The sequence below is a fragment of the Siphateles boraxobius genome, unplaced genomic scaffold, assembly GCF_051911475.1.
Source record: "Siphateles boraxobius isolate OS27281-9 unplaced genomic scaffold, OSU_SipBor_1 22, whole genome shotgun sequence".
In the NCBI taxonomy this organism is placed as follows: Eukaryota; Metazoa; Chordata; class Actinopteri; order Cypriniformes; family Leuciscidae; genus Siphateles; species Siphateles boraxobius.
The window spans coordinates 25,321,038-25,333,716 of record NW_027508833.1 but is presented as its reverse complement, the minus strand read 5'-3'; the positions used below and the strand labels follow the sequence as shown (position 1 = coordinate 25,333,716).

General features: G+C 36.5%; 2 protein-coding genes across 6 annotated transcripts in view; one reads left to right on the top strand and one right to left on the bottom strand.

Annotated features, from left to right (window-relative positions):
• kif11 (kinesin family member 11) overlaps positions 1-12,679 on the bottom strand; it is a 376,164-nt gene that overhangs the window by 3,943 nt on the left and 359,542 nt on the right. Inside the window, exons 1-13 of one of the 4 annotated variants that reach the window (XM_077239260.1) lie at positions 4,164-4,314; positions 3,816-3,947; positions 3,157-3,289; positions 2,960-3,057; positions 2,678-2,756; positions 2,105-2,290; positions 1,888-2,012; positions 1,699-1,789; positions 1,363-1,605; positions 1,176-1,271; positions 990-1,078; positions 369-456; positions 75-263 (exon numbers count right to left, since the gene is read on the bottom strand). In XM_077239260.1, coding sequence (XP_077095375.1) covers positions 75-263; positions 369-456; positions 990-1,078; positions 1,176-1,271; positions 1,363-1,605; positions 1,699-1,789; positions 1,888-2,012; positions 2,105-2,290; positions 2,678-2,756; positions 2,960-3,057; positions 3,157-3,289; positions 3,816-3,889 — 1,491 coding nt within the window. In that variant the 5' untranslated portion in view covers positions 3,890-3,947; positions 4,164-4,314. Of the gene's footprint in view, positions 1-74; positions 264-368; positions 457-989; positions 1,079-1,175; positions 1,272-1,362; positions 1,606-1,698; positions 1,790-1,887; positions 2,013-2,104; positions 2,291-2,677; positions 2,757-2,959; positions 3,058-3,156; positions 3,290-3,815; positions 3,948-4,163; positions 4,315-12,679 lie in introns of those variants that run through there. The other 3 variants (XM_077239263.1, XM_077239261.1, XM_077239262.1) reach the window with 3 other exon arrangements.
• The window catches only part of dicer1 (dicer 1, ribonuclease type III), a 41,716-nt gene continuing 34,703 nt past the window's right edge, over positions 5,667-12,679 (top strand). The window contains exons 1-6 of one of the 2 annotated variants that reach the window (XM_077239258.1): positions 5,667-5,802; positions 9,227-9,275; positions 10,509-10,612; positions 10,784-10,964; positions 11,408-11,561; positions 11,682-11,809. In XM_077239258.1, the coding sequence (XP_077095373.1) occupies positions 10,851-10,964; positions 11,408-11,561; positions 11,682-11,809 (396 nt within the window). In that variant the 5' untranslated portion in view covers positions 5,667-5,802; positions 9,227-9,275; positions 10,509-10,612; positions 10,784-10,850. The remainder of the gene's footprint in view (positions 5,803-9,226; positions 9,276-10,508; positions 10,613-10,783; positions 10,965-11,407; positions 11,562-11,681; positions 11,810-12,679) is intronic. The other variant, XM_077239259.1, reaches the window with a different exon arrangement.

Here is a 12,679-nt window from a genome sequence, read left to right as displayed (position 1 = left end):
AGTTAGTAGAGTGTGCATCATCGAATGACACACACACACACACACACTATCCAATTCCTTCTACCATCACAGACCTGGTCAGCAGTGCTGTATAGTTGACCCTCATTACTCTGGAGCTGTAAAGCAATGAACTCCTCCTGAGTGAGACGGTGCCTGGTCTCCGTTAAGTCCTTGTGAGCCTCCTCCAGTTTCTGGCTCTTGTCCTGGAGGTCCTCAGTGCACTGGTCCAGTTTTTGCTTACTGTCTGAGAACAAGTCTATAATCTGCCAAGGAAAAACTTGTCAGATACATCCCTCACACTCACAAGTGGAAGTTGGGCAAGTCTTGTATAGAAAAGCAGAAGTAGAATGGATTTGAAAGACGCTCACCTTCTTGAGCTCCTCCTCCATAGCAGCGATCCGATCGTTGTACTCTGTAATCTGCTCTTCCTGAGACAACAGTTTACTGTTTATATTCCTGCAAAAGGGCAAATAAAGGATGAAATATAGTCTGCTCCTTAATTATCTGCTTCAACCAATAATATAAAAATAAGTCTTAATTCCTGGAACATAAACATATTTAGTTATACATATAGAATTACGTGCCAAAGTATAGTACTTTTAAGCCGCATTATCCAAGGACCAATGATCATAAACTACCCTTTCAAAAGTTTGGAGTTCTTTAAATTTAATTATTCTAAAATAAGTCTAATGTTTACCAAGGCTGCATTTATTTGATAAATACAGTAAAACTACTATAAATCATTCTGATATCTAGACTTGGTGCTCAAGAAACATTTCTTGTTAACAACAATGTTGAAAACAGATGTGCTGCAAACATTATGTGGAAGCCGTGATAAGCTTCCAGGATTCTTCGATGAAAATTTATATATTTTGTATCATTGTAAATGTTACTTTTAGGCAATTTAATGCGTCCTAGCTACGTATAAAAATAATTTCTTCTTTTTTTTTATTTTTATTCTAACTGACTAGCATGTACACAGAACTCACTCATAGTTATCAAGAGAGAGATACACTCCATGTTTGTCACGGGTGGCAGCCAGATCTCTTTTCAGTCGCTCAATCTCCTCGGTGTATTCCTGCAACATTTATTTCAGAAACACAAATTTGTCAATGCTGATGCCACATGAAAATGAAGAAATTGGTAAGAAAATGTACATCAGTAAAGAAACTTGCCTTTATCAGAGTTCTCTTGGTGAGTTTCTGGTTGACCTCTGGCTTATTCATGATACTCTTGGCCCTGTTGGCATAGTCCAGAGTGCTCAGAGTTTCCTAAAATAACATAAAAATCAACATATAAGTCAACATTCCTGATAATACAGAAAAACAAAAACAGTACAAAGCCAACTAGCACAAGTCATACCTCCAAATTGATGGAGGCAGGAGACACAGTGGCGATAATGGAGGTTTTGGTGCGTCCACCCAGCGAGTCCTGCAGTATTCGTGTGAGTTTTGACTCCCTGTAAGGCACATGAGGCCCTCTCTCCACCAGAGCCTTGATTACACGACCCAGAGTCAGCAGAGACTGGTTTATGTTGCCGGCTTCACGCGCACGTTTATCAACAGCACCAGATCGCCCGATGTTCTCACTACCCGCAAGATCCACCTGAACAGAGTGACAGAGGAGTTGTCGGTTTAAAAACACTTTTTAACACTGGTGAACTCCCAACTATGGAGCCAGAGAAGAAAGTAGACTCACCAAGTTCAATTTTCCGATCTTAACCAGCTCCTCTCCGTCCAGTGTGATCTCTTTCATGTGAATAGTCACGGAGAACACGGAGTGGGATCGACTGGTGGAATAAAAGTCAAAGAGGGGTATTATAAACAATGAACAACTTAGCAATGGCGTAACATTTTTTGCCTTTTGATTCAAGGATCCAGTTATTACCTAGAGTAAGCATTCATGAGGGTGGAGGCCGTCTTCCTCTTGGCCGCTCCTCTCTCCAGGATCTGATACACCTCATTCTTGTTGTGCACAGTGATCTCCTCCAGACCTTTAATGGTCACACCCCTCTGACAGAAACACAGAATATCCGTGTTTTAGTGAATATTTTCATATGAGATATACATATATTATAGGGAGGTGTAATACATTAGAATCCTACTTTATTTCTGGGATCATCAAACAGTTGTAGTCTCTCTGTGACATCAGGAGCAGGGCTGAGCAGGTCAAACAGTTCTTCATTATAGATTTCCAGCAGAGATACCTTCACTGAGAATTCTGTGCCGTTACTGGACAGTTTCTCAAAGATCTGATGAAGAGTTCTGGGAATAATTCCAGCCAGAGGGTCCTATGAGAGAGAAGGTGAAAGTAAAGGTGAAAAAAAACAAAAACACTAATGAGTCCCCGAGCAGATCATATCAAGGAAATATTGGTACTGATACTGTGACCCAACAGCAAAATCTCAATAAGAAAGCATTATTATTTAGTTAATGTGCAAAGAGTATAACAGATATCATCTACATCCAAGTCATAAAGGCACAGTTGCAAAATAAAGAGTCAGAATAAGGCTAGAAAGAGTTCCATTAAACTAAATTAAAATATTTGCCGATGCAAGAAACCTTTAATGACATTAGTGGCGTTTAGGAAAGAAATAAAACGCTAATAACTGAATGTATTATTCTAAACAGCCATTGAAGATACAATTTATGCTGCTGCAGAACTGCTCAAATGTTACCTCTTCCCAAGTAAACTCCTCATTGGGCGATCTGTCACCCTCCATTGTGAAGGTTTTCCCTGTTCCAGTTTGTCCATATCTTTTAGAAAACAGAAATTAAACAAATAAATACAAAGATTTTTTTTTAATGCCATGCCAGCTTTTGACTTTTATGGCAAAATTCATAATTGAGGTATTAATTAAAAAACATTTGATGAAAAACCCTTTACATAAATGTAGAAAAGTAACAGATAAAACCATCAGTAAAGTTAAATGATATTATATGTAAAGAGAGATACTCACGCAAATATAGTACAATTGTAGCCCATAATAACTTCATCTAATATGGGGCAAACCACACTTTTATAAACGTCAATTTGTTTTGCAGAAGGACCAAAAACCTAAACCAGACCAGACATTTAATGAGCATTACTGCACAGGAAAAGATTTGGACATTAGTAAGACTCAGGATGTGGGTGGAAAACAAGCCAAAAACTAACCATGTCAAAACTGTATGTTTTTCTTGCGGCTTTGTCCGTGGCGCCTCCAGTACGGACTGTCAACTCTTTTTTGTTCTGGTCACATTCAACAACGGTATGAGAGGCAGATTTACGCTCCACTGTGTTGAAGGGCCTGTGAATTGCACATCAGACATGAGAATGATATAGACTGAGAAGTTAATTAATCTTATAAACACAATTTTATTTAGATGTTAAAATTCATAAACATGAATCAAAAAAGAACAAAACCAAATAAAGAAGAGAGTTAAAACCATAGAAAAGTAAATAAATATCCTATATTATAATTTCATAATGTCAGCAAAAAAGTAAAACATAACAAATGATCATAACAAACTATTCTTTTGGCCAACAAAAATTCCAATTAATAAATTGTATAAATTGATTTAAAACTTGACGATTTTAAATTTGTAGAGAATTGTCTCAGAGAGAAGAGGAACAAAAATAAATATCACGGATCACCTATAGGTCATCACAATTAGCATATTATTTAAAATAATATGAACAAAGAGGGTTGTGTACCATGAGTGTAACTTAAAAACCCACATATATAAAACCACTGCCAGAGGAAAACACGTGAGTGTGGGATGCTTCAAAAATAGCATACATTACAAACACAAATATTAAACATGCACATTCACCTGCATCGTACAACCACTTGTATATTTCTTCCTTTCTCATCTTTTTTGGCTGCTGGTATCTGTGATGATGCCATGTTAAAGGAGCGTCTTCTGGGCTCCAAGTCAGAAAATGCCCTTTAAATGCAAGTTAACCTTAAACAAAAGCAGGAGTCAATCAGCAAAAATAAGTCACATTAAAATGTCGCTTACATATATATGGGACACTTAAAAATACACAAATAACGTTATATAAAAGTAACACAACACAAACATCCATTATGTTGACAATATCTAGCCAAAATTACGCCTAAACAAAATAAATGACAAAAACAAAAAGCTAATGAGAACAAAATTAGAAAATGCACGTACCGTTTAACAGATATACTTTCAAAGCAGATGAAGTAAGATGATAAAGCCGTTTAAATCCCTCCAATAACGCAGGTTATTTGAAAACTTTGATGTCCGCTCTGACTACGGTCTCAAGCACTGCAGTTAGCTCAACTGAGTTTGAAAATTGCGCATCTGCAGCTTTAGGCCAATCAGAGAAAAATGTTTTCTGACCATCTTTCTGATTGGTCTAAAGGAAGAGAGCTGGAGCGGATGCATCTCGGGAAAGTGCAGCGTTTTCGAATAGTACTGGATGATGAGCAGTATACACTGTATACGTTAAAGACTAATCAGATAAACAGTAAAGTAATATTCATTTTCACTGATACAGTTTATGGGATTTTAAATTAGACTTATTTTAGTATTATGTCTATTAGGATTGGTTCTTTATGTGGTGTTTTATGACAGTGCAGAAGACAGGAACTATGGTGTCTTTCCTCTTATGTGACTTTTAACGTTTTTTTATATATATAATCTAAAATCTTTTCCCACTTCAGCAGCAGCTCTCTCTGATAAACATTACAACAAAACAGGAACTGTGATCCATATTCAAATATACGTCACAAACGTTTCTCTTTCTGAAATGACTGTAGTTCCTAAAATTACCAGTAGATAGTAGTAAGAGACCATTATAAGTTAACTGCTCTCTATATGGGGCTCTGGGTAACGTTAGGCCTACTAGTGGTAGCGTTTTAAATTGGACTACAGAGGAAACATTATATTAGATGAAATATATGTATGTAGCACTTTTCTAGCTGCTGTCTTACATGGTCCATCGTTGCTCTGTCATTTTATTTAAATGTATGACCATTGTATTATTCACAACTTATTTTTATTTACATTAAGAATAATTGATTCCTTTTGTTATGCCTTTAACTTCTGATTTAGCATCGCATTGTTCTCCCATTTTTACTATGATTTTACAGCTATGGAAATACAAATGTAATTGATTGTTTTTGGGCAATTTTATGAACCATTTTTTTTCTTCTTTTCTTTTTGTTACACGAAGGTCACATACAACTGTCTTGGAAACTTTTTACCATTTTTATTGTTGTTGTTGTTGTTGCTACTTTTACGAAAAAAAGATGAATTATTACATAAACGTTTCAAAAAGACATCTAACGGTTGTGACGCCATTCTCATCACAATGTGTGAAGAAAACAAACAAGAATTAAGGTAAATATAATTTGTGAACCGAATGTGGAGGAAAATTAAACTATTATTTCAATCGTTTACGAATTAATGTTAGCAGCCCAAAAAAATGTTTAATTAAACACAACACAAATATTGAGTTGGACAACACATGACGCTGTGGTGGAATTGTTTATGACATTAATGGACCACTAGTGTATTAAATGTGTGCTTCTGTTTCTCAAAAGGTTTCGTTTCTGTCATAGAAAGGTGGAGACTTTTATTTTAAAGAATCATCATTGCTATGGAATAGTTGTGTTCATAGTAGCTGTGCTCACACTTCCCGCTTTCCTCGTAGTGGCAGACTTCACTCGCGTGCAGAAGCCTGACAACAGCAGCAGGAGCAGGAGGGAATGGGGAGAGAGGGGCGCCGCAACGTTTAACAAGACATTCTTCAACACAACACGACCAATAAAACAATTCACCATCGGTGAGCACGCGCCTCAATTTACAAACACATCGCGGCCTGATCGCTTGTGTTTTTCCTCTCGTGATCCTGAAATAATCAATAAAAACAACCGAAGCTAACACGAGCTCGCGTGCTAACCACTAACGTACCACCATTAAAAACAGAACTGTCCGGCTTACATTAGTTAAAAACTGTTTATGCTTTCAGTCCCTGGCTGTTTAAATGCAATACATGGTTTATTATAAGACGATTTAAGTGAGGTAACGTTAAATCAATGCATTTTGTGTTTTCTTCTTGCATGACGGTGCCTTTTTAGCTAACGTACACGCGTCTGTTAGCCGTCTGATTCACATGGCAGACGTATTTATTATTAGGACAGATTCGGTGATTTACTTCACATGTAATCATATATGAGTATAGTGCAAGAATCAAGTTTGTGTTTGGCAAACTGACAGATTGACGATTTGTGTGTGGGGGGGATGTTGGGGGGAGTTGCTGGCTTCAAGGCCAAGGTCGCAATGAGGCCTAACTGATATGCAGAAATAATCATATTTAGTTGTTTAGATACATTTGTGATTATGATGTGTATATTGCGGTAAATATGTCTTGCTGGAGGGCTTTAGCGTTTCATCTGCTTGGCATCTGTTTGTGTTAGAAATGTGGGCAAAGTTGCTTGTGTGCCATCAAGGATGATTTAAAGCGTTTTGTCTTTCCTTTTCATTTTAGAATAAAGTAAATGTGATGTTGCACTAAGATTATTTATAAAAAAATAAATAATATCTTAATAGGATATGTCAGTCTGTTTGTTGTACCTTGGTTATACTATGCTATTCAGACATGCTATTGGTAATGCCACAGGTATCTTATTAGCAGTATGATGTGTCTTACAAAAAAGTGCTGTGGTAGAATTATTACCATGATGTATTGTATGCTATATCCTCAAAATGTTGTGTGGCAGTAATGGTACAGTCATGGTATGGGGTGGTAATTGTACTTTGATTTTAACCACCATGGTATATGAATATAATCCACATGATTAACGTTCATTATAGGGTTTATTTTAAAATGTTTAACTTTGATATAAATGCATCGGAGGTAAAATAATGATTATTTTTATTGATTGATTGCAAAGCCAGTTATTGCTTTAATAATGCTATGTGATTTACAAAAAGCTTCTGTTGGTATAATTTTTTTATTGTAGAATTTAAATACAACTAACAAGATTTGTTATAAATTTGGCATCTTATTTATAAAATAAGCAAGTTACTAAAGTTATGAATTATTAAATGAATGAATTATTATTATTATAAGGCATCTGGACAGATCCATCAGGTCCATATTAAAGGCTTCAAACTCAAAACTGAGTGTTGATATGTGTTTTCTTCGTGAATTTTTATATCTGGATACTGATTTTAATAACTGATTTTTGTCTGAAGTTCAGGGTTACAATGAGCTCTAGAAATGCTGACACCACAGAATAATAACACTGTAAAGTTGTGTACTTGACTAAGTTTATAGATTTGCTGCGGCATCTCTTTAGAAAATTTCACGTGCACTTCAAATGCCATATGCCGCTGAATCAACTAGTTGCATTCTTCAAAATAAAGTGACAGTAATGTAAGCAGAATGAATTATTGATGAGAATTTATGAGTTCATGAGACGGGGTTATGGAAACTTGCCCTTTATTTTCAGGGTCAGATCAGGTGACCCGCTGGATGGGATGGCCTGAGGGGCCCTTTCATGTGACAAGTGTGAGTTTGGAGGCCTGAAATCAGGTGTTGGGCACGTTTATGTTGGAACTCCTGCATTTGGAATTACTTTGAAGCCAGTTTTTGTCATGTTTGTATATGAATATCGTCTTCTTGGGTATGTAAATGATTAGAGTCGTAATGGAACTCCTAGTTCTCCTAAATGCATGATCAATGTATTTTTTTTTTTTTTTGCAGGCTATGTTTGAACCAATTTAAGGACAGCTGCTTTCTCTACTGTTTTTTTTTCCACCGTGCAAGTTCTCCTTTCTTGGGCACGTGTTTCTACTGTAGTAATGGGCACTTTTTTAGAGAGATTTTAACTGTTTAATCTTGGATTGAAGCTTACTTGTCAACAATCAGTCCTCACAGAATCATAGCTGCCGCTATATCCAGAGTCTTTCACATGGTAATGTAGGTCATGCTCAGCGCTTTGTTCTGAAACTCGACTGGGTCTGCGGTATGCAGCCAGTCCGCCCAGCCGTTTTGCCTACAGTGTGGCTAGAGGTTAACAGGAAGTCTAGACATCAATGCTGGCTTGTTCAAGTGGATGTAGTTCTGCTCAGTTAAAATAAGAGCACCTCACTTCATCTGTTTTGCCGTAAATCAACCTAATCAAATAGTCAATTATCCTATCTTGATTATTGATAGAATTAAGAATACTGGCTTTACAAAAAATAACCATTGTAATAATTGTTACTATAATACAACAGTTCTAACTTCTACTTCTAACTTGTTATTGGCCACCACTGACATAAAAAAGACACTAGGGCTGCAACTATCAATTCTTTTTAATATTCGATTAATCTGACAATGGTTTGTCGTTAATCCAGTTATTTAAATATTTTATACAGTTTTTAACAGTTTTCATGCCTCATCGTGTTTATTATGTGCAAAATAATGTGCTTAATATAAAGCTGTAGAATATGAAATACTTCAAAATATTGTGTACACTTTTCCCCACTGTTGCAACTTTGCCTATTCATGCATTCTGTTGCCTTTTCATGCATGCATTCAAGCGATAATGCCATTTTTTTTGGTAACTGTTTTATATTTCATTTTTTTAAATCTTTTTTTATTAGTTGTTGCAACTAAAAAAGACAGATTCTTGAATCCTGTTTAAAGGAAATGTCATTAATTTTTTTTTAAATGGTTTTATGACACTATAATTACTGTAGTAACTATTTTATGTGATGGTCTTGATCTGATTAATTAAGATAAAGTACCAGTAACAAGTTGTCCCGAGCCTTGATTTTCAACACTGGAAATCTGCTTGTGCATAGTCGAATCGGGCAGCCGTGACCTGGCCAGCTGTTTTGCGGCCAAGCGTTTAACATCGAATGTTTCGTTCACCGAAACAGATGTGTGTCAGCGTTTTCAAAATCTGAAAGTAAATAACCTATGTGGTTGCATTAGAGATTCATGAACCCGAACATGAAGTCTTAGAGCATATTTTTAACCAAGAGCAAATGTGTTCACTCACTGAAAATGAAGCCTTGTGTTACTTGAGCTAAAATGACTTGTGGTGATTTGTTGCAGCTGTGTCGAACAGCGGTTGTCAGGAGGAAAGTGTGCGCTCGATCCTGAGTGGCAAAAATGTGTTGACAAGCCAGTTGTCATCCAAATTCAGCTGTCCTCTCCTTGCCAGAGATATGTCCATTATCACAAGCTATATTTTCTCTCTTCTTTTTCACAGTATTGAAAGAATATTATCTCAGGGCCCCTCCCCCATCTGCAGCATTAAGGTACTGTGATCATTTCTATCTGTTGAAATAGTCACATCATGTTTTTGAATGCCCAGAGTTAATGGGTGAATGCAATGGATAATATATGGATGATTTAGTCAACTATTTAGTTCAAATAAGAAACATTTGTCACTATTGACGTATTTCATTTATTATTTAGTAACATTGGGTCTCATTCACTAATAATTGTGTGGATTATTTCATATTTTTCATATATTATTTCATCAGCACAGAAGAACTTCTCACGAAAAATCTCCACCTAATTCACAACCCATTCGTACGCACATGAATTTGTTCTTGATCTTTCTGTTGTTAGTGAATTTGGAGTATTCTAAATGAGCGGCCGCGTGCACGAGGTTAGTCATTTGCATGAAACACGCCCAAATATCTCCATATAAGGGCTTTCCTTTCGTCACACTCACCACTGTTTGCAGACGCGCTCTCGCCTGATCCTCGAGCAGTGCCAAGTGTGCCATCCTCACAATAAACACCTATTATACAGACCCAAATTATAGACCTCTCATTAGCCAGCTGCAGAAACCTCACAGCTGAAGCTATAACGCAGTGTTTCTTACTCTCACTGTATATGATGGAAGGTATTTAAGATAAAATGAGTATACATATATATATATCTCATTTATTTTTATGTAAGAAATAAAGTACGAGAGGCTGTGCTGTATCGTGAATAAGTCACGGCTGAAGGGTGTTGTTAGGCCTGCACGAATTTATTTATATATATATATATATATATATATATATATATATATATATATATATATATATATATATATATATATATAAATTCTGATGACTGCAGTAGAATAGTTAGGCAATTAATCAAACAAATTTTAAATGAATGTCAGTTTAGGCTTGTAATAACAAAATTGTTGGTCGCTTTACATGTAAAACAAATAGACATTTTTGGCCAGAATAAAATAAAAAGTGAACCCAAATTTATGCCAGTGACCAAGAGTAAATTTGTCAATAAATAGGGCATTAAATGTCATGCTTTTAATTTTTATTGATTTAATATTGTGTGTAAAATAGTTTTTTTTTTAAATATAGTGTGTAAAATTTCAGCATGATTATATTTGTTTGTTTCACATCACTACATTGTAGTAAGGTGCTTGCTTGATACCATAAGTAAAGAAATTGTTTGCTCCATATGTAAAACACATTTGTTCTTGCTTAGAGTTGTGCAGGTTCTAAGTGTGTGTCTGTTTTTCCAAGCAGAGTAACTCGAGGGGAACAAGAATGAGCTGATTTTAAGAGCTCTGATAATGATGCCCAGAATAAGTGCGGCCTGGTCACACAGCAGAGTGGGGAACGTACACGCTGTGAGTAAACACACTCATCTATAATCAGTAACCAGATGAATCCACCCTAACCAGCACTGAATAACATGTCACTCAAAATACCACAGAACGTAACAGCAATGTGGCATAGTTGAATTCAGCACTATTGTTGATGACCTACTGATCTGATGTAACATGGTCTGTCTCTTGCAGTGAGCATTACGATGCAATGAGATAAACACTGGATGACTGGAGGTCCCCTGCTTAACAGTCTATAAGCATGGCTGGCCTACAGCTGGTGACCCCTGCCTCTTCACCCATGGGGCCCTTCTTCGGTCTCCCGTGGCAACAGGAAGCTATCCATGACAACATATACACACCAAGAAAATATCAGGCAAGCCTTTTGAAATGGTTCTTAGGTTGGGAGATAACTGTATTGTCCTTTAAGTTTAAGTTTGTTTGTTTCAAAAATGAAGGAATATATTTTATTCTTGTGATGGCAAAACTGAATTTTAGCAGCCATTACATCAGTCTTAAGTGTCACATGGTCCTTCAGAAATCATTGTAATCAATGTTGAAAACAGTTGCGCTACTTGCTTAATATTGTTGAGGAAACCGTGATACTGTTTTTTAAAGATTCTTTAATGAATAATAAAGTAAAAAAAAATGAAACAAAGTTCTTATGAAACTACGTTATAAAGTGTATATATTATAAACAACATTGTTTTGTCACTTTTGATCAATTTAACGCATCCTTGCTGAGAAAAAAACAGTTTAATGTTATTGTACATGGTACATTTCATTTTGCTGAATAATTTCACCCAATTGCATTTTCAGGTTGAACTTCTTGAAGCAGCTCTTGAACACAATACTATAGTCTGCTTAAATACTGGCTCAGGGAAGACCTTTATCGCAGTGCTCCTAATCAAAGAACTCTCCCACCAAATCCGTGGAGAGGATGAAAAGAGAACAGTTTTCCTTGTGAATGCAGGTCAGTATTTGTCTAGTCTGCCATGACACAAATGCGTTGCCATGTACCCCATTAAAGCATGATCAAAACTTTCTGTCGATTAATCTAAATTCTGTGTTGTTCGTTTTTCCCGGATTAAAGCATCATCTGTGGTTCAGCAAGCATCTACTGTAAGAACCCACTCGGATCTCCAGGTAGCCGACTACATGTCAGAGGAAATGACATCATGGCCTGAGGAGATGTGGAACAGAAAGATTATGGGAAATCAGGTGTGATTTAAACATGCTCGTTTTAATGTGCCCATGAATTTATTCATACAGGCCTGATAGCGTTCCGGCGCCACGCCGGATTTCCGGCGTACAGACGTGTCTGCGAAAAAAAAAAAGAAAAAAAAATCAACAGCAAAAGAAGCTGAGTTCGACCAATCATAGCGCTGGGTTCATTCCAATAGCAAGCGGGTATGATTGACGGATGCGTAAGGCCTATAATTAAAAAGAGACTGAAAATCGACAACAATAAAGAATCCCGCTCGATCCTGCTTCCACTCCCGCGGCCGCCTCTGACTGAGTTCATGAGCGAGGACAGTAGGCTACAGTAGTCACTGTACTTCTGACTCCTGAATGTAAACGGGCTGGGGTGGATGTGGAAAGTTGAAGTATTGTATTGAGTTAACTTAATCTGGATTCTATTATCACACGGAGTGTTCGCAATCGCATGGGTTATCTTAAAATACTCTGTCATTCATGTCACTCAGATAAGATGAAGACATCATACAGCCATGCAAATTATAAAATGCTTAAGTATTGATGAACAATAAATCTAAATAAAATTAAAATCGCTATGGCTTACTGATTATGAAAGTGCTGTGATTTGTGGATTAATTTAGCCTCCTGATAAGGAGTCTGCAAATAGGCGTTTATTTATTCATTCTCAGTGTTGAGAAACGTAGCCTGCATGTGTTACGTTATTGTGTTATAATAACTAAAGTACCTAATTATGTTAAATCATAATTTTGTATGAAAACTAGCGCGTTACTTATGGATAAGAAACCGTTGTATCAGTGCTGCGCGAGCTCTCTCTCTCATAAACACAGAACGCGCGCACACAGAGAGAGATAATTGTAAAATGAAAATTTGAAA